The sequence below is a fragment of the Rhinichthys klamathensis genome, unplaced genomic scaffold (assembly GCF_029890125.1).
Source record: "Rhinichthys klamathensis goyatoka isolate OS25496 unplaced genomic scaffold, OSU_Roscu_1.1 h1tg000008l_1, whole genome shotgun sequence".
In the NCBI taxonomy this organism is placed as follows: Eukaryota; Metazoa; Chordata; class Actinopteri; order Cypriniformes; family Leuciscidae; genus Rhinichthys; species Rhinichthys klamathensis.
In genome coordinates, this window is record NW_026606561.1 from 803003 (window position 1) to 824782 (window position 21780).

Genomic DNA, 21780 nt, shown 5'->3' on the forward strand with positions numbered 1-21780 from the left:
CAGTAGTTGGTCTTTTGTGGCTGTTTGAAAACATACGACCACATGAGCGTTTACACTACGAAAGTAATCCGGTCGAATGCGTTTTTTAGACTACCTCTGGAAGTGGCCGAAAGTGGACAAGCTCAAAACGTTTTAGACCCCGTTTATAGTTTATAGTCACATTTAGTGTCGCCCACTTGTGATCCGACCAAAATGCATCCGAATACCAGGTGTGAACAGCGTAGCATTGTGTATTAACCAGGTGCAATATCATAAACAAGTGAGACTGTAAATAATGTCTCCTCCGCAATTGAAAAAATGACAAGCAACATGGATTTGTCTATCCATTTGGTTGACATCTCAGTGCTACAGAAGCATGCTTAGTATCACTGTATAAAAACTTCACATATGTTCTGATTGGCTATGACTTCTATGACAAGTCGTGCAGCATTTTTGCTTTCCCTCTGGGCTTTATTTGTCGCCGGAAACTTGATGCATGATGCAATGAATAGCCTATGTCTGCTGCATCCATGCTTCGCTTCTGTGATTTTCTAGCCTTCAATAAGGGCCCACCTGTTAAATTAGTACCTCAGTCTTTATTAAAGAGATGTTTGCAGTGTGTATGTTTGTTTATTCTCAGGCCGGAGTCTGCAGAGGGCTTTTTGTCACCTTGTCCATCAGTAAGTGGAAACGGTGAGAACTGGGAGCTCGAATCAACATCATCTGCAGCATCTAACACAGAATACACAGGTGGGCAGGTGACATGACAGTCCTGTTGTGTCACATTTTATATTCCAAAACTAGTTCAACTTTTTTCATTATTATGCATGCATGCACTTTGTATGACTTTGCTCATTTAGATACTTCACCACTGTTGAAAAGATTTTGTAATGTTTTTGAAAGCATTTATTTGATAAATTTTTTTGAAATATTATTAATATTCAATATTATTACACTTTAAAATAACTTTTTTCTATTTGAATCATTTTTTAAATGTATATTATTCCTGTAATGGGAAAGCCACATTTTCAGTTAAAAAAAATTTGGTGCTCAAGAAACATTTCTTATTATCAATGTTGAAAACCGTTTTGCTGCTTATTGTTATTTTTGTGGAAATCGTGACACTTTTTTTTAGTTTTAAACAGTAATATACAGTATATATAGTGTTTGTACATTTTTAAATTAATTTGTTTGAACTTAATTTGTTTTAATGAACTGCAAAAACAAACGATTTACCGATTTGAAATGTTTGAATGATTACATTTTAACAAACATTTTGATGCAGAAGAAAGAACGTGTTTACTGTATTTTATCAGCTGCAAACAGATTTTATGCAGTAAATATACCATTTACTCCGACATTAAACTGAATACACTGAACTTTGGCATTTAAAATGGATGGAATTACATATATAAATGTACTGACCCTTATAAATGTCATAACTTTGACCCTCAACAGTGCTCACAAATGTTGATCGCTTCCTCTAATTCTTATTTCTCTTCCTCTCTAGGGCCAAAGTTGTACAAGGAGCCCAGTGCTAAATCAAATAAATACATCATCCAGAACGCACTGGCTCACTGCTGCCTCGCGGGCCGCGTCAATGAGGGACAGAAGAACAAAATCCTGGAGGTGAGGGGAAAAATTTTACAAAAAAATTGCTGTAGAAAATCAGTTTTGATCTGCGTGCTAATCTAAAAACTGTAATCTTTTGTATTTTAGTTTAATAGATGTAGTGAATTATTATTCTTTACATGAAATTTAACTATATTTATTTAGTTATTTATTTTATTATAATATTTATTTATTTTATATTGTTTTATTTAAAACAATTTTTACCCTAGAACTGTGGAATATATAGAAATGACACCAATCCGTTTTAATTCATTCTTGTTTTACTTGGTATAGAGGTATAGATTATCATTTTAAACCTGAAGGGAAATAATAAACATTTCATATTTGTAAATATTTGTTTTATTTTTCCCCAGGAAATGGAGAAAACAGAAGCCAACAGCTTTCTAATTCTGTTCCGAGACTCTGGCTGCCAATTTCGCTCTCTGTACTCATATTATCCAGAAGCGGAGGAGATCAACAAGCTAGCTGGCATCGGGCCCAAGACCATCACGCCCAAAATGATCGAGAACCTTTACAAATACAGCTCGGATAAGAAACAGTTCAGCAAAATCCCCGCCAAGACCATGTCAGCTAGTGTGGATGCCATCACCATCTACAGCCACCTCTGGCAGAACAAGAAACAAATCACACCCAAAAAACTCCTCAAATAAGTTCACAGCTCACTGAGTGTTCCTGCCCATCGGACATTATAATGCACATCCTGAATGTAACGAAAACACTTTTGCAGGCTTTGTTGGATGGTCATTTGTGGCGAATTTGAGACCCTCTGTTCTACAGTCTTTGCAGCACTGACGGATGCGCTTTTACCCGATTTTTATTTCAAACATGTTCAATTTTGTGGCCTTATGCTTGTCTTGTCGTGTCTTTTATGCAATGCTTAACGCACAGTTACTGAGTTTATGAGCAAGTCATTTCGTCGTACACAATCTGCTTCTTTTGCTTTTGTGGAAATGCAGGTGTAAAAGAATATTAGGGACATACTACACTTGAAGCCTAACTTTTCAGAAGGTCATGCAGTTGAAGAAGCATTTAATGTACTGGAACCTCAGAAACTGACTTTTTTTTGTTGCTTTATTTAATGTCTGTGTTGTTATATTTTGGGTAGGATTCGTAATCCTGGTTGCACATCTGCTACTCCAGAAGAACTTGTGTAAAATTAGCTACAGTAAGAGTGGTTGCTCAAGACTCTTTCTACAAAATGAACACTCGTGTTGCTCTATATCTGTCATGTAAAAGTAATGATGGGGCCTTTAACTGATGAAGTTGAGGACCAAAACTAAACATTATAGCTTTAGAATTATACGTCCCTAGACATGTTGCAATCACTTGTGTCACGGTCCAGAATATCTGTGTGCCATGTATGTTTGAAACATACATTTTAGAGAGACAGATCTGTTAACTGACTGAGTAGTGTAAAAATCCATATAAATAATACAGAGGAAAAACTGAGATATTGAACATCAAATAATGAAGCTTTCAAAGAAATGGTGAGTATTATTGCTAAATGATGTTGTTACTCATTTTTAATTATGAAGTGCATTTTAAAAGAGCTGGGATGTTTGGTCAGGCTGTTGTCTAGTAAGACATTTTGTCTTCTGGTGCAAAAGAATCGAAAGATATTTGTTATTTTTACTAAGTGAAGTAAATCATCGTTTGAATTTATTGATGCTGTACAGATATAGTTTTACATACTAAGCATATTTTTTAAGCCATTGAATATTACTGATATTTTTCATATGAAAAAGATGATGTTTAACAGGTGCAAGTATGGATCAGTGATAAAAGCTGTTCTGAGAGATGTTCATTTCCACACGCTGTCTAATCTTTTTTTCAGGTCATGTCCGCTGTGTTTGTTCATCATACGCTTTGTCTGTTTGTATTTGAATGTTAACCTTAACATAAATACAGATTTACATCCAAAATATTGACCTATTTGACCCCTTTTTCCTTTGTGTTATGATCCAATATTGTTGTCTACTTATTATAACATCATTCATGACTTTGTGAGTAATAATGGGCATAGAAGGGAATCGAGAAAGTTATTTATAAAAATTACTGAAAATCATATTGTGTTTATTTAAGGTATGAAAATTCAATAACAACAGTTATATACATCGAGCAATGATAGCGTTTGACTTGTGTTTGATTCACTAAAAAGAACCAGCTAATAAGAGTGATTCATTAGAGAGTCGAACCTCACCGGTCGCGCTTTGATTCACTAAAAAGAACTGGTTCAGAAGAGTCATACGTTCAAGAGTCAGATTACAGTGGCCGTGCTGTATGCATTTTGATTTTGACTCACAAGAATGATTCATTAGGGAGTCGGACTATACTTTATATTCACTTAAAAAAAATAAAAAGTAAAACAATTATGGAACACAATTAAACATAAAAAAGGCAAATATCAAACTATTGTTTTGGAATCGTCAGTTGACCTTGGAATTAATTGTTTAAAATTACCACATAAAAAAGGAATGTTTAAACCCATGAACAATGAATTTTGCATCAAATATCGGTATTTTATTTTGTGTTGTGCAACTTGTATTTTCCTGCTTTTTTGCGTGTTATTTGAGAATTGTTTGTAATTTACAATTCATTAGATGAACATAATAATCCTGACATCATTCAAAGCCCAAACAGTCCCTATAAACCGCTACTTCCTCGGCTTAGTATAAGTTTACACACATAGTATAATGCGTATATAATGCTGCTAATCACAAATCCGCATTAAGCCTCAGTTTGTTGAATAACACGCAGACCGGTGCGGGCCGGGGCGGGTTTTGCGGGGGTTTGTGTGCGTGAGCGAGGATTGGTGGAGCGCGCAGAGGAAGCTTGTGCTTGACAACCAGCGAGCGCCAGAGACAACAAGAGCCTCTCGCCCCGAAACACGGAGGAAAAAACACCAGACAGTGCGTGTCGACACACCCTCGGTGGACCCACAGAGGATTTCTGCACTTCGCGTATATGTAGAGTTTATCAGGTGAGATTTAAATCGCTCTTCGCGACGCTTATCGCTGTTGTTTTGAGGATAGGCGAGGCCGGAGAGGCTGGAGAGGCTGCTGCTGCTCCGCCTGGATGACACACTCTCCCCCCGCAGCTTCAGAATAATGTAGATATGGGTGGATGTCCCCTCTCACTGGTGCTTAAAAGGATGTAATGTGGCTTATCTAAGAAATAATTAATGTAAGCGGTGAGATAAATACATTGCAATGAGTTCATCCCGATCCAGCGATGAGAAAGCAAATCTGCGTTGCCCATAGTGCAAGGTTGGGGCCCGGTGGTGTGGCTTAGTGGTTAAAACTAAAGGGTTTAAAGTTAATTGCCCCAAAAAGGGTAATTCGTAAGCTACTACCATTGTGCTTCTTGTAGAACTGTATTTTTCTTCTTCACATTTTCCTTCGTTTCCTATGTGTGTGTTAGAGCATCCTCAAATTAACAATATTATTGTTTAATATTATGATGATTAACATTAATATAGTTTTCTCATGTGTATGGTTGTAATTCTTTTAGCTTTCAGCAATAATGTGTAATTTTAAAGCATACGTCTAACTAGTGTTTTTATTACAGTTATTTGAAATGATTTAAAACAGGTTAAGTTGGATGTGAAAACATCTGCTGAGAAGAGAATAGTATTGAGGAACAGGCTGTTTTGTTTTTGGGTGTAATGTCACCACCCATGTGTGTGTGTTTACATCTGCAATTTCTGGCATGACTCTTCTTTGTCACAACATGGTCTGGTATTTTAATTAGAAGGTTGTTGTCACTTTTTCACTTTGCAGTCTTCAAGCCATACAGTGGTTGCTACTTGCTACATCATATTGGTAACACTTTACAATATTTTTCAATTAGTCAGTGTTAATGCAATGACTAACATTAACTAACAATAAGAAATACATTTGTTACTGTATTTATTAATCTTTGTTAACATTAGGTAATACAAATAGTTAGCTCGGGTCCATTAAATAATATTAACATATACAAGTTTTGATATTAATAATGCTGTAATAAATGTTCAAATTAACATAAGATAAATAAATGCTTTAGAAGTATTTTTTTTATTGTTCATGTTACAACAATGAAAAACAAAATATAATATAATTTAAATAATTTAGTAATTAATTATTAATAATAGTATCCATGCCAAATGTTTTTTTCAATCTAAATGATCGCAAATTGCTTTCCTTTGTTCATTGAATCTGTTAATTTGCATGTTATATCTTATTATGAATGATTCATCCATGTGTTTAATGTTGTTGTTTTTTGGACCTTGTAATATTTAATCAAATCTTTTCCAATCATCTGCCCCTTTTTTAACAATAAACCGCAAGCATGCATTCAGATCTGCCTCCATCCAATCAACAACTGATGGATAGAACCAAGACCACACCCTACAACTCTGATGTTGTCACAATACTGTATGTCAAAATAAAGTTACAGTACTACTTCCGTTACATTGCGATTGCCATAAAAATAGTTTCACGTCCCTTAGTAGTGGGTCCTGGTTCAAGCCCTACAAGGCCTGAGCACCACTGGTCGCTTGAGCAAATGTGAACTATAACTGTTTTTGGATAAAACCATATTCTAAACGAAGTGTTCATTCTCTCATCCTTTCTGTGAAAGCTTGCCACCATGACGGCTGAGGAGATCATAAATGTAAAGGAAGTGGAGATCATCAAGGTGATGCTGGACTTCCTAAACTCACGCAAGCTGCACATTAGCATGTTGGCCCTGGAGAAGGAGAGCGGGATCATCAATGGCCTCTACTCAGACGACATGCTCTTCCTCAGGTATGATCTAAACACACCTCAGGCAGAATTCAAATGCTGGCATATATGGGACACCTAATGTGGCGTTAACATGAGTCAGTAATATAATGCTTATATTTTTGCCAATTTACATCAGTTTTACTCTGCATTGAAGCTAGAAAATCAAACATTGGTTTTACTAGAGTGCTGCAGTGATGCCACATTTTTGCAGGCCAACCCAGAAGTTAGCATCACACTCGTTTCATCGACAAGAACCCATTTGGATTTTTCCATTGGCTTTTGGATTATTGCAGAAAATAAGCTCTGTGACCAGCAAAAGTTTATGATACTTTCACATTTTGTTCATCATGATTATATTCGCAAATTAACAAAAACTTTATGGATTTGGTCCCATCGACCAAAACGCATCTACCTGGTCTAAACAGGGCCACAGTCTGACTGATAAGACAACTCCAGAGTTTTACCACCAAGAATTTGCATATAGTTTGTCTCTAGTGATTATTACTATTTAAAGCAGTGTAAAATAACATCAATTCATATAGTCTAAACTTGTAGGCTATGTTCTTAGTTTGAAACTGGTACTATTATTGTGCTATTATGAGTCAAATTGTCTAGGCTAGACGCACTCTTTTTCTCTCTTTCTCATTCATTCTCCCCCCTGCAGGCAGCTCATTCTGGATGGACAGTGGGATGAAGTGTTACAGTTTATTCAGCCTCTTGAGTGTCTGGATAAATTTGACAGGAAAAGGTGAGAGATCAGCTCAGAATCTTTCCAGAATTGCAACCCAAATAATAGGAGCCCACTTGCACTTAAATGCACTTAAAATAAATGAATAAGGCATATTTTACCCTTTAGAATTGTATCATTTTGTACATAAACACTGATTAGGGGTTCACTGAATATTACATTTAATGTAAATGATGTATATAAATATTTTAATAAAACCAGACACTGCTGGTTTAACTTCACATATATGTGCATTTTTCCATGGCCTCTCAGGTTCCGCTACATTGTTTTGAAACAGAAGTTTCTGGAAGCTTTGTGTGTGAACAACGCCATGTCAGCCGAGGATGAGCCACAGCATGTGAGTAACATCTATTCATCAAAGAATCCTGAAAAAAAAGTATCACAGTTTCCACTAAAATATGAAGCAGCACAACTGTTTTCATTTTTGGTAATACGAATAAATGTTTTTTTTTGTGCACCAAATCAGCATATTAGAATGATTTCTGAAGGATCATGTGACACTGAAAACTGGAGGAATGATCCTGAAAATTCAGCTTTACTATCACAGGAAGAAATTACATTTTAAAATATATTCAAACAGAAGACAGTTATTTTAAATTGCCATAATATTTTACAATATTACTGTCTTTACGATATTTGTCATTAAATCAATGCAGTTTAGGTGAGCATAAGAGAGTTTCTAAAATATTAAAAAACCTTAAAGTTTTGAGCTGTAGTTTATGCATAATAATAATCTTTATAATAATCAACAGTAATGTGAACCAAACAATATTATATTATATTATATAGAAGATAAATATATATATATAATATATTATATAGAAGATAAAGGAATATGCATGTAGTCATTTTAGTTTACTTTGTTTCTGCTAAGCTTATTTTACTAGCATGTAAATTTTGAAAGATTATCATGTCCAAAAAACTATGGTAACACCATTTGAGAAACTGCATAGAGCTTGTTTGCAAATGGCTCTGACCAGCTTTCTTAAGCTTCTCTCTCTCATTCTATCTGTCTATGTTCAGTTGGAGCTAACCATGCAAGAGGCTGTGAAGTGTCTTCATGCTCTGGAAGAGTTTTGTCCAACTAAAGATGACTACAGCAAGCTTTGCCTTCTCCTGACGCTGCCCCGCCTCACCAACCATGCCGAGTTCAAGGACTGGAATCCGAGTACGGCACGCGTGCAGTGTTTTGAGGAGGCCTGTGTCATGGTGGCGGAGTTTATTCCCGCTGACCGAAAGTTGAGCGAGGCGGGGTTCCGCGCCAGCGCCAACCGTCTATTCCAGCTTCTGATTAAAGGCGTACTGTACGAATGCTGCGTGGAGTTCTGCCAGAGCAAAGCCACCGGAGAGGAGATCACAGAGAGTGAGGTTCTCCTGGGTATAGACATGCTGTGCGGGAACGGCTGCGATGATCTCGACCTGAGCTTGCTTTCTTGGCTCCAGAACCTGTCGCCCAACGTCTTCTCTTGCGCCTTTGAGCAGAAGATGCTCAATATCCACGTGGATCGGCTTGTTAAACCTGCCAAGGCCACTTACGCCGACCTCCTCACTCCGCTCATCAGCAAGCTCTCCCCGTATCCCGCTTCCCCTCTCCGGCGCCCGCAGTCTGCAGACACCTACATGACCCGCTCTCTGAACCCAGCACTGGACGGCCTGTCCTACGGTCTCTCTGGCCAAGAGAAGAGAGGTGCGGGAACAGACGGAGGGAAAACTTCTCCCATGTCACACTCATTTGCAAATTTTCAACACCTGAACCGCAGTGTGATGATGGAGAATTCAGGATGTCACAGCATCTTTGAGGAGTCACCAGAGAGGTAATCATCATCTGATACACCTGTAAATCTGCATTCGAGCTCGAGAAGCGTAACCCATTTAAAACAAACTCCAGAATACTATAAATATTTATTATGTGGTGAGCACTATCACAGATTGAATTTGCTGATTATTAGCAAATTACCTGTAATTATTCAAATGACAATGACTTAAATAAATAAAGATAAAACTTTCTGGTATATTTTAAAATATATTATAATAGAAAATAGATATTTTAAATTGTAATAATATTTCACAACATTACTGTTTTTTCTGTATTTGTGATCAAATAAATGCAGCCTTGGTGAGCATAAGAGACTTCTTTCATGAGCATTATATAATCTTGATTATTCCAATTTTTTGTTATTGTTTAAAACACCCTGTGAATAAAATGGCAATGTTTGTTGCATATTCAAGGCTTTTTCAATTCAGAGAAATTTTGATGGGTGTGGTAGAGAAGAATGACTTGAAAGCAGAATCTTTTCAGAACATAGTCATTACAAAGGTGTGTACGGTGTGCGTCTGAAACAGTAATGTGGACTCTCTGGTCTTGCAGCTCCAGAACTGAAACTCCATCTGATAAAATGTTGAGCTCACCTGGTCCTCAAAACTCTCGCCCAGCCTCTGCCCCGGGTCAAGATGCTCCAGCACCTGGTTCTGCAGAGAAGAATGAGGTATTTTGTCAGTCAATGAATCCATTGATATCACCTGAACATTAGATTCAACGATACTTGGCTACTTAACTGAATTATTAGGCATGTTGCTTTTCCAATTATTAGTTATGTGACTATAACTCCCACACACATAAAATCTCACCTTCTTTAGCTTGCTTCCTAATCTAGTTTTCAAATAAACCTGGCATTGTATTTTACGAATATTGTTGGCTCCTTGACGAATTGCTTTGTTCGTCTCTTTGGATAAAGAATCTGCTAAATGCATCTAGATGTAAATGTAATAAAACTTTAATTTAGCATTAAAATTCAAGTAAATTTTTAGTGACTCTCTGATTTATTAGCTCCAGCTGTTGTTATTAACATGCCTTGCAATTGTTTGTGAGCAGTAGAAGTTTGCATGTGCACTCTCTTCTCTCTCATAAACAGCCCAGGCAAGCTCAGCTACTGCTTGCAATTTATCACTGCATAGTTGCAGAGGGCTTGGATTGGCTGTTTCCCAGCTACAGTTGCTAGGCATGTGTTTGTGATGGGACTGTATGAGCAAACATTCCAGAATGTTTAATGATAAAGTTTGTTTTTGTGTGAAGAGTTCTAGAATTTTGACCTTTATAGATCTCTCTTGTGTGAAGAGTTCTAGAAGGTTGACCTTTATAGATCTCTCTTGTGTGAAGGGTTCTAGAAGGTTGACCTTTATAGATCTCTCTTGTGTGAAGAGTTCTGGAAGGTTGACCTTTATAGATCTCTCTTGTGTGAAGGGTTCTAGAATGTTTACCTTTATAGATCTTTCTTGTGTGAAGGGTTCTAGAATGTTGACTGTCAGAGGTTGTGATGAAAAGAGTTCTAGATTGTTCACCATTAGTGGCTGTTGTCTGGAATGCTGATATTTAGTCTGTTGTACGAAGGGTTCTAAAAGTAAATTGGAATGTTGTGCTATAGAACAGTGTTGTTTTAGTATCATTAAGATACTGTTACAGTGTCTACACAGGACCCGAACCGTTGTTGCATCGCACCGTGCAGCAACAGCTAGGAGATGTTTTATCTAAAATAGTGCCCAAATACTTATACTGCTCAACACTCTCAACACCCATTCCATTTATTGTTGTTTGTTTATACTGAATCGATTGCTTCCAAGAGCTAAAGTCAATAATCATCTCTTTGGTTTAAAGAACATTAAGTTTAAAAAAAGGCATCCTGACTCCAGGTAACGAAATCATCAAACACAGGTCCATGTGTTGTATCCTCCACACTCAATATAAAACTAACAATTACAGAGTAGTCTGCAAATTTTATGTCTAATTCTAAAATTCTTTTGCAATCATTTGTATAAAATAATTAATAAAGGAGAGAGGACACATTCAGAAAGACAGCCATTTACTTAACCTTCTGTGTTCTCTGCACAAGGAAATCTAAAACAACCTCACAGCACATCTCCTCATGTCCTTCCAAGTTCGTCATCTCCTCATGTCTTTCCAAGTCAAATTCGTTCTTAGAATTGAGAAACAGCCAATGTATTGATACCTCTGATTGCAGAGACTCTGAGCTCTGTCACAACAAACACAGTTTATTTCCTGTCTAGGTTTTTAATCTGTGGTTGTAATCACTGTAGAGCTGTGATGTATTAAATCTGTTCACCAGAACAGAAAGTGACTCCCTTTCAGCGTCTGTCTACTCATAAGCGTTGAGGGTGAAATGGGAGTAACTTTTCAGCATTAAGGTCCTTGCGCCCTGAGTCCGAAATTTTCGTATGCGTTTTTTCGCATCCGTAGCAAGCAGTTTAAATGGTATTTTGACAATTCAGAGCCACCGAATCACGAATACGAAAAAACGCATACGAAAATTTCGGACTCTGTGTGGAAGGGCCTTTAGGCTTTAAAGTCAGAAATGGAAAGTTGTGATCGTCTTTTCTTCCCTATTGTGATGTAGTGAATGGTCTTCTTGAACAAAGAAAAAGTTTAGGATGTGGATTTGATCGGATGGTTGGTTGTTGTTTGCTATTGCTGAGATGTCATGTGAGTGACAGGTTGTCCCGCCCTCGTGTCAGTAAACACGACATCAGAGAAGAGATGTCGCTGCCAGAAGGAAGGGACATTATTTTGGTTAAAGATTACGAGGGCACACGAATAAAAATTAAAATAATGATGTCCACGAATAAATCATTTAAAATAAACACTGTTATATTCCATAAAAAAAATAAGAACTATCCATTTTCATTTCATGGTGACTTTAAGATTCTCTCTCTCATCTCATCTTTGTCCCCTCTGTTTCTGTGTAGTTGTGGGACTCCACAGAGCAGTTTCAGGAGTACTACCGCCAGCGTTTGCGTGTCCAGCAACATCTGGAACAGAAGCAGCAGCAGCGGGAACTCTACCAGCAGATGCTGCGAGAGGGCGGAGTCCAGCAGCACGAGGCTCCGCCCACCGCCAAGCACAACCTCACAGAGGCCTTCCTTACCAGGTCAGCCAAGCTCCACGTCACCGCTAACATCACATCCAAAGGTCAGCTTTTGTGTCTAGAGCCACACTGATGTACAGCAAACCAGCTGAAGTTTACAAACACAAAGACGCAAGGTGAAATCTGATGCTGCTAGAAGCAAGAGGGTGGGGTGCAGAGAAAAAGGCATGGCAGGTTCAATATCAAATGAAAGACTAATGAGATGTAGATGAGAATGACCTCAGGGTTTTACAGATGGTGCAGCGAGCAGCCACAGAACTTGAAGTGGGAGGAGAATTCCCTAAGGAATACAAACACATACACACACATGACCTGTTTTACATTTGTGTGCCTTCAACTCACATTTACATAGTGTTTTATTTAGTACCAGACAGGGTAGTAGCTTGTATTCATGGTTTCCAGGACAATTTTTTATGGGTGGCCATGCTCCTCCGGTCTGACAAGTAGGCAATACCATCCATGACCCAACCTTTTTTTAAATAATACATGAAATAGTCAATTTTTTCATTACAAATTTGATAACAATTTGAATGAAAAATATAAAATATTAGAATTTTTTATTTGGTTTGTCTTCTTTTGCTTCAATGACAGCAGAACTCAAGCTGACATTAGAGTGTTTTTTTTATTATTATTTTTTTATTCTTTCTAGTTCCAGCTTTAGTGTTAGTTCACCCAAAAAATGAAAATTCTGTCATCTAATATTCATCCTCAAGAGTTTACTTCATCTTTGGAACACAAATAAAGCTATTTTAATGAAACTAAAAGTTTTTTCAAAATGAGTGTGAGTAAATAATGAAACAATACAAATTTTGGGGGAAATATCCCTTAAAGTTATATTTGGAATTCTGAATATTTTTGAGGCCTACCTTTTTGTGAGTTTTTGGTGGACTGTGGGCCTCTCTTGCCATAAGGTCCCGCCCCCTATTTGATGGCCCTTGTAACGGGGATGTGTGTGTGTCTTTTTGGCTTTGATACTTCTCTAGTTGTGTTGCTGTGGTTACGGCACAATTGTAACACAGAAACATAACAAAGGGAGGTTTTGGAACTCTGCCGTACCGTTCCACTGGTGATGTCATCATTAAAGGCTACAACCATAAATAATGCAGTGTGCCAGAGGGGAGGGCAGGGCAGAAGAAACATTCATTGTTCTGTCAACAGAAGCCGTACTTGTCTTGAGTTATTAAAGAAATTTAGGATATTAATTTGAAAATATATTAGGACAATATATAAGTATAGCTTATTAGGACAAATAATCTAAAAACGAATAAAAACCTATTCTGTGTTCACACTGGCCTCATGCCATCTGCTTCAGGGGATTTTGAGGGGGAAACCCCCCCTTGACCACAGGGAAATGACCAGTTGTGTTAATCGTGGCTTGTGTTTGGCAGAGATTAAGAGGAATATCAAATGAAAGGCTAATAAGATGAACCTCAGGCTTCTACAGATGGTGCAGCGAGCAGCTATGGATCTTTCAGTGGGTGGAGAAATCCCCAAAGAAAACACTAATACATTTCATAAGCTATATGCACTTTGATGTGTATGATATTAAAAAAGCAACTGTGATCATCAGTAATCATGTGAACTTAAAAATAAAATCTTTTGAACAAGCCCAAAGTTAGTCCCATTTAGCCAGGCATTTAACTATTAGTATTAGATCATTCTGGTCACTTTGACAGGAAGCAACTGTATGAGCGACATGTAAAATGACCAGTGTTCATATTCACATACAGTTTACATATCTCTACAGTGTAATTGTTATTGTCTCAGATGAAACCCTGGGTCCACAACCAGGGTCCAGAGCATGTAAAAATAGTGCAAAATACAGTTTAATGGCTTGTAAGACATTTATGCATGGCAAATGTTCTCAGTTTACTCACTGATAATGGTATAAAGTTCATTTTAAAATTCTACTGAAAAAATAATTTTGTTAGTTACTGACTTACTCCATAAAGCCAATTTGTATTTTTGATTTTAATAGGATCTTATGATTTTGAGAAAGCTCTTTTTTCAGTGAACAGTCAGCGGGCAGTCTGTGGGCACCAAGTTGGCTCTAAAGCTTCATGTTTTTGTATGTATGTGTGCAGGTCTATTCAAAGACTGGAGGAGCTGAATGTGGGAATGGATGACTTGGGAGAAGAGGTGCAGGCTCTCTCTCAGCAGTGTAATGGAGGCAGTAACAACAACAGCGAGGCGATAGATGCCTCAGCCACGCCACAGACACAGGAAGGGGTTGGAGGAGCCAGTGATGTGGTCACCAGCACTCCTCAGAGGTCAGCAGGGCAAGCAGCCCTCCCTCCGCCCAGCCAGTCTCCTGTACTGCCCCAGAGGTGAGAAGAGACCAGTTCTCTAACTCTTTCAAGTCACACTCAATCAATTTATCAGTCATTCAAAGAGTTTCAAAATTTCTATTCTAGTGAATCCTGAACGTAAGATTGTTTTTGAGAAAAATATTAGCTTTTTGTCATATCAAATTTGTGAAATTTGCTAAATTTCTAAAAAGGTTTTGTTTTCACCTGCAGTGTCCAAACTGAAGACAAAACTGGACTGAATGACAGCAGTTTGACCCGCTCTAAAGGCCCAGAGGTACAGCTCAACCTAATTAACCCTATAAAGCCTACTGTGTCATATTTGATTCTCAAATTTATAATGCTTCAAAAATATCAACATGATCAAAACATTGCTGAAAACCCTGTTTACATGCCTTCTCTCATCTGATTGATAGTTCATTTAGCAGGTAAAAGGCCTTTTAGTGTGATTCTAAAAATGTCCATTAGATACTCAACAAAAAACAAATATGCCAAACAAATTAGTTTTTTTAGACTTTTGTTTCTTATGTCAGGCTTTACAGGGTTAACATTCACTGAATAAAACATTCTCCCTCTGAAAGCTTTAGTGTTAGTTTAATTACAGCTCTAAAACTTCTCAGATCAAAAACAGATTATAAGAGATTGTTGAGGGATTATTTGAGATTAAATGAACATAATCTTCAAATAACCCTTCTCACATGCAAAATGTGTGTTTATATGCGTATATTGCAGAAAGAGACGTCTAAAGCCAAGTTTGTGATTGTCAACACCCTGGAGGATACGCAGGCGGTCCGCGCCGTGGCCTTCCACCCCACAGGAACATTATATGCGGTCGGCTCCAACTCTAAAACTCTGCGCGTGTGTGCCTACCCCGACACACTGGACACGAGGTCAGCCGCCCACACACTGCATTAAAACCTGCTTAAAAGATCAGAATCAGATACGTTATAGATGATGGGACACAAGCAAGGGCCTGAAATCCTCATTTCAGCCACCCAACTTTAATTAAAAAAACTAGAAAATGAAAAACACGATGATGTGTCTGAGTAACGAGCAAGGGGGCTGTTTTTGCCAAAGAAATTTGAACGATTCAATGATCCATTCATAAAGAGAGCCATTTGCTTTGTTCCTGAATGAATAAGCCGTTTGAATGATTGAATCAGTGACTCACAGTTAACTACACAGTTACAGTTTACATACTAGTTTCATATGTAAAGTATTGCTTGTAAAGTATTATAGTTGAATTAAACTATAGAATGAGTCAAATTGAACTTTTTAAACAATGCATTATTAACGCAATCATAACTGCAGTGTAAATACATTTAAGCCTAAAGTGTCTTATTATTCTAACTTAATAATATCGTCTCGCTATCAACAAAACCCCAGAATAGAGACATTTTCCTATCCAAATAGAGATCACCCTATCCAAGTCTTACTGTGAACGATTCATCAGTGCATGTTATTCCAAAGAAAAAAAAAACTGTCCTTGTAATTTTTCATACAAATGTAACTTGTTCTGGCTGAATCAACAAAGTGCGGCAGTTCATTTGTAGGGAATCAGAACCTTTTAATTGACATATTAATATGATGTCTTAATATAGTTGTATTGTTGTTTCTCTCAGTGGCTCGGGCACGAGTAAACCTCCTGCAATCCGCTTCAAGAGGAACAAGCATCACAAAGGCTCTATATATTGTGTGGCCTGGAGCCCCTGCGGACAGTTACTGGCCACCGGCTCCAACGACAAATACGTCAAAGTGCTGCCCTTCAACCCTGAAACCTGCAATGCTACAGGTGAGGGGACAAAGATTGCAAACCAACATTCATTAATCTTCATAGAGGAATTGAATGTAGTTTGGTTGAATGACTTGTACTTTATATATTAAAATTCAGGTCCTGATCTGGAGTTCAGTATGCATGATGGGACTATCAGAGATTTGGCGTTTATGGAGGGTCCTGAGAGCGGAGGGGCCATTTTAATCAGTGCAGGAGCTGGAGACTGTAACATCTACACCACCGACTGCCAGAGAGGACAGGGACTGCATGCACTGAGCGGACACACAGGTACAACCCCCCCATTTATATTATATATACACGGATCCTCAGAAATATTTTCGTTCTTATATGTGATGTGTGTGTTTTCTCTCCTCAGGTCATATCCTGTCTCTGTACACATGGGGGGGCTGGATGATCGCGTCCGGCTCTCAGGATAAGACCGTGCGTTTTTGGGACCTACGTGTTCCCAGCTGTGTGAGAGTGGTGGGGACGTCCTTCCAAGGCTCAGGTGGGATTCACCTCCTTCACTGCCTTCATTTTACTCTTTTAGCACTTTACCTGCTGAAGAAATGCACACAATTAAAATGTGATTCTGTGTCAACCAGAGATCCCTGGCTAAAAATGTTGATTTTAATGATTTATTTTCTGGTGAAAGACATACATAAATGAAAAAGAAAGCCAAAATATTAAATGGCATGGATGGATATTTACTGAGTAATCTGATATTTTGTAGAGGGGATGAAAATGCCTGATTTTTTTTTACCTGAGATCTGAATCTGCCAAATTACAGGGGGGTACAGCTGTTGACTTAAGCAATCGTCGTTGCATTACATGCCAATGTTGACTGTTCAAAAGTGTGAAAAAGCACTTCTTGTGTTGTTTCCCCCTAAGTTTGCGTGCCTGTAGTTTTCAACCATTGAAAATGAATAAAATTCAACAATTGACCTATGGCTAAGCCACGCTCCCTCCACTCACTCGGGACAAACAGTCAACATTCGGTGACAGGCGCTGTCACAGTAGGAGACATTTCACAGGAGGCAATTGATGATTTTTGGAGACAGAAAGATTATATATCATCTCGAAGTCACCAAAAGGGCCTTAACTATTCATTGGAGGGTTATATTAATAATTTTATTGTTGAGAAGGTCGATGAAAAGCTTCAGCTCCAGGCAAAAATTTACAGGTCACAGTGTAAACGTGATAAACCGCATCTCGTTGCCATCACCATCTCAGACAAGATAGAGGATCAGCATTGTTCATGCACTGCAGTATTTACATGAATCTTTCAGCACAACATTGCTAACATTTGTTATCTCGGTTATTTAAAGATACGTTAATGAAGCTAAGTGACACGATGTACAACGCAGCTAGAAGCTAACATCAACGTTTTCTTATGTTAGGCTAACGTTACGTTAGAGATGTTAAAGATAACGTTTAAATACGTTGTTGACTTAGAACAGATGTAGACATCCTTGTTTAATTGTTTAATTTATCCACGTTTAGTTGGTGTTGTGGTCTACCGCATAACTTTATCCAGAGCAGACACTTATCTCGGTTGAGATGTGGCTTGGGAAAGGGTATAAAATACACATCGTCGCCCTGCCTCTCGGGATACCTAGTGTCGGTGTTGCATGTACCCCATGCACACCGTTTGACCATTTTAAACTTAAAATGACAAGAAAAAAACATATAAAAACGAATGAAAACTGACTAACTGCAATGCATTTCAATGGACGTGGAAGCAGAGAATGTCCGAGTGTATTGTTCATTAAATGCTGGTGGGGCTGAAATCTTCTTGGTAGACTATTTTAGTCAAGCTATTTAGAAATGGTAACAAAACAGCTACAGTATCACATAAAAAAAACAAAACAACAAAAAAACACCTGAACTGGTATGACCTGGTTTTTCCAGCACTGAAATCTGACCTGATTCACTGGGAACATCGTATGGCTGCCATATCACATACTAATGCGCTTTGCGATTTTGGATATTATGTTACAACATTTAATTCACTTTCAGGACTGTTATTTTAGCATCTTTGAGATAATATCGTTTTTATTAATATATTGAATCAGTTTTTATTTTTATTATTTCTGTTTTCATTTTAGTTGAAGGGTTGGTAATTTTGTTGTGTTTTTTTGTAATTTTAATTATTTTCTGAAATATGTTTCTATAATTTGTATTACTTTTTATTTCTGTTTTGGTTATTTTAGTATGAGGTTAAATGAAAATGACAAAGTTGCCTCAGCAACTAGCTGAAATAAAAATGTTATTACAGTTAAAGTTTATTTTATTTTGAGTAATAAAGGTTTTTTTATGGCTTTAGTTTTAGTTAACTAATAAACCCTGTATTAAAACCCTGTTTCAAAATTTTGTGATGGACAATTAAAACATACCACAGTGAAAATAATTACAACAGTGAATGACATTATATTGCCTCTTAATGCCCCATTCAGAAATATTTTGAGAAGTTTTTGACTAAATAAAATTAGTATAAATCTAGTCTCCACATTTACAGTCTAGGTAATCAGTTTTGGTCAGTGCTGTTGAGTTAGTGATTGTTGATGTGGTGTATATCCTGTGTGTGTGTGTCTCAGGCAGTCCTGTGGCGTCGGTGGCGGTGGACCCGAGCGGGCGTCTGCTGGCGACAGGCCAGGAGGACAGTTCCTGTATGCTGTATGACATCAGAGGCGGGCGCATGGTTCAGACGTACCAACCGCACTCCAGCGATGTCCGATCGGTGCGCTTCTCCCCCGGGGCTCATTACCTGCTCACGGGATCCTACGACACCAAGGTCATCGTCACTGACCTACAAGGTGAGATCGCAGATGCCCCTCAGTTTGAATTTTATATATATTTATGTTTTCATTTTAATTTTAGTTACAAGTTTAGTGTTTTAAAGATTTAGTACTTTTTTTATGTCTGTATAATTTTTGTTTATTTTCATTTCAATTTTGTTTTAGTACATCAAGTTAAATGAAATGAAAGTTTTTATTATATTTTATTTCAGTTAAAAGTTTATTTTATTTCAAGTAACACATTTTTTATAGTTTTAGATTTAGTTAACTATAACCCTCCATTAAACTTACTTTTATATTTATTTATTACATTTTAATTTATTTTACTACATTTTTACACATCCATAGACTGCGGGCCAGTTACCTACTACTACAGTATAGAAATTCATTTGAATTATATACATTTTCAGTGTATCCAGATTACATGGAGTTGAGAGAGTGTTAAGAGTGCATAACGGAAAATTATTTAAATGGAAAAAACAAAAGTATTTAGTATTAATACTGTATTTTTTGGCATAATTTTTCACTTTTTTCCCATTTATTCGGTGTGTGCCAAAAGGATAACACCATAGACTGTAAAAAAATGGATAACACACACAAAAATTATAGTATATTTTTTTATTATAGTAAATATATATTTTTCCCAGTTATGTTGTTCTGTAAAATATTTACAGTAATCAGTTTGAAATTGCTCTTTGTGAGTTTAATCTAAATCAAATATATATATTTTTTTTTATCTGTAAAATATCCGATAATCTCAAATAACTGAAGAAGTTCATTGGTCAAAAAGGGCAGGAACCTGTTTTATAGTTTGTGGAAGTGTCCGCCACACTTATAATGCAGTGTATAATATATGCAGATGATGCAGTGAAAATATGTATTTTAACATTTTTAAAACATTTAAAGCAATGAAATGATTTTTTGATCATTATACTGTATGTGTGCACAGGTGACCTTACGAAGCCGCTGCCGTTGACTGTAGCAGGAGAGCATGCGGATAAGGTGATCCAGTGCAGGTGGCACACACACCACCTCTCCTTCTTGTCCTCCTCCGCTGACCGCACTGTCACACTCTGGACACAGGCCACGTAGAGCCAGCTCTGGCCACTAGAGGGAAACAACACGTGCATTTATATATGTGTGGCGCTGTGCTTCTGTTTTATTGGTATGATTGTGTATTTATTTTGTTTCTGGACCTTAAATTCTGATTCACAGTGTATGGCTGAGATAAATGCAAACCCTTTTTATGTACATAGTAACTGATTGACTGCCAGTGCCATGTGTCTGTGTGTCTCATGATCCTGAGCCATATTGGGATGTGATGCTTTGCTGTAGTGTGCTTGGCTACATATGCACTTCCATTCAGTAACCTTTATCAAACACTGAACCACACCACACATAATTGGAAAAACACACACTCAGTGGTGTCATGTGATCTATTCTGTGGCCTTCCTGAGATTTTATAGCATCTCTGTGTGTCCGCACAGATCACAGTGTGTCTGTACTTGCCTGTTTGAATCTAGCCTCTGGAAATAGATGCAGTTTTCTTTATTTAAGTAATTTCTGATGTATCATTGCAAACTGCTGAGTGAAAACTGTAAGAGTGGAACATGTTCGAGTGAGATGTACATGCAGTCCAATGCTTGGCTGATATATGGATATTTTTTATGGCCCGCTGCAACTACTGTATCAAAATTCAGCTGCTCGTGCAAATATCAAAACCAAGTCAATGTAAACTGCCTTTGTAAATGCTGTCAAGTAAGTCCGTCATTTAAAGTGGTTGATGTTTGGATTTCACTGTTTTTGCTTGAACGAGTTTGCAGCCCTTGTGAGTGCCTCTGAATTGATGGCATGGATCAAAGTATTGAGTTTTTAAATGTAGATTTATGAAGGGAATCTAAACTTCAGTCTATATGTAGTGCTGAAAGAAACATTAGATTAAATGTTTTGGGCATTGGCACATAGGCTTGTTAAACTTCAATTAACAAGTGAAATAGTTTGATACTATGATCTTGCACTTTTTTTGTGTTTTATAATATTTGTCTCCCATATTCTTGGGTTGTTTATGTTGTATATTTTCTAATGATATAGATTTTATTATTTAATCTTATTAGGTTTTTTTTTTTTAATTAATGTTATTAATTTTAAATCAAAGCCAAACTAACATTTTGACACGTTTATGCTAATAAGCAGCCCTCTTAAGTCATGTAGTGAAATAATGTGTTGTTCCTGTGTTCCTTTCTTAAATGATATTTGGACATCAGTGACTACATAAAGGCTCATGGGACAAGTCTGCTGCTGCTGTGTCGGAATAAATAACCCTATTCTCAAATACGGCTCCATTCATTTGCATTAAGCACTAGTAGTGGGTCAAACACTTTTTCAGTTTCTTGATCTTGATTGATTCAATTTAACGGTGAAAATATTAGATTGTTTTGTCACACCACTGAGAATGATCATTCATTTTAGGACCATTATTAGTCAATATATAATTTTAAAATGCATACACTACTAGATACACAATAGAAACTACTATTTATAAATATGGAAATTATTAGTTTAAAAAACGTTGTATCCAGACCAAGCGCAAATCATCCAGTGTCTTATTTTATTGAATAGCATATATAGTAAGCCTACACTGTAGCCTACTAATAATAGGCCCACTAGAGTGATGCATTACGAAGACATTACGTCTTATAGCTACGCCCAGCCCATATGGTTTACATTTACATTGAATACTTTCGTTTTTCACGTCCGGGACTTGCTGCAGCTCTTTCTTTACCTCAAACTAGTTCAGTTGAAAATAGACTGTATTTTGCCAACGTGTGTACGGCAGATTA

At 37.2% G+C, this 21780-nt stretch overlaps 2 protein-coding genes across 2 annotated transcripts in view; both read left to right on the top strand.

Annotated features, from left to right (window-relative positions):
* camsap2b (calmodulin regulated spectrin-associated protein family, member 2b) overlaps positions 1-2457 on the top strand; it is a 95601-nt gene extending 93144 nt beyond the window's left edge. Inside the window, exons 18-20 of the mRNA XM_056260313.1 lie at positions 620-729; positions 1490-1608; positions 1965-2457. Coding sequence (XP_056116288.1) covers positions 620-729; positions 1490-1608; positions 1965-2261 — 526 coding nt within the window. The 3' untranslated portion in view covers positions 2262-2457. The remainder of the gene's footprint in view (positions 1-619; positions 730-1489; positions 1609-1964) is intronic.
* A 1965-nt stretch (positions 2458-4422) lies between these two features.
* Positions 4423-21272, top strand: wdr47a (WD repeat domain 47a). Its single transcript, XM_056260324.1, has 15 exons — positions 4423-4591; positions 6232-6398; positions 7042-7125; positions 7378-7462; positions 8149-8939; positions 9494-9611; positions 11884-12065; positions 14147-14389; positions 14582-14645; positions 15101-15258; positions 15991-16160; positions 16260-16430; positions 16519-16650; positions 18740-18958; positions 19890-21272. The coding sequence occupies exons 2-15, from the start codon at positions 6241-6243 to the stop codon at positions 20030-20032; spliced, it is 2718 nt and encodes a 905-aa protein (XP_056116299.1). The 5' UTR covers positions 4423-4591; positions 6232-6240; the 3' UTR covers positions 20033-21272.
* Positions 21273-21780: the final 508 nt, after the last annotated feature.

Bases quoted from the DNA above. Each gene is read 5' to 3' on its own strand.
- wdr47a (XM_056260324.1), top strand. From the start codon at position 6,241: ATGACGGCTGAGGAGATCATAAATGTAAAGGAAGTGGAGATCATCAAG. The intron at 14,390-14,581 runs GTGAGAAGAGAC...TTTCACCTGCAG, and splicing joins TCTCCTGTACTGCCCCAGAG to TGTCCAAACTGAAGACAAAA. The intron at 14,646-15,100 runs GTACAGCTCAAC...CGTATATTGCAG, and splicing joins CCCGCTCTAAAGGCCCAGAG to AAAGAGACGTCTAAAGCCAA.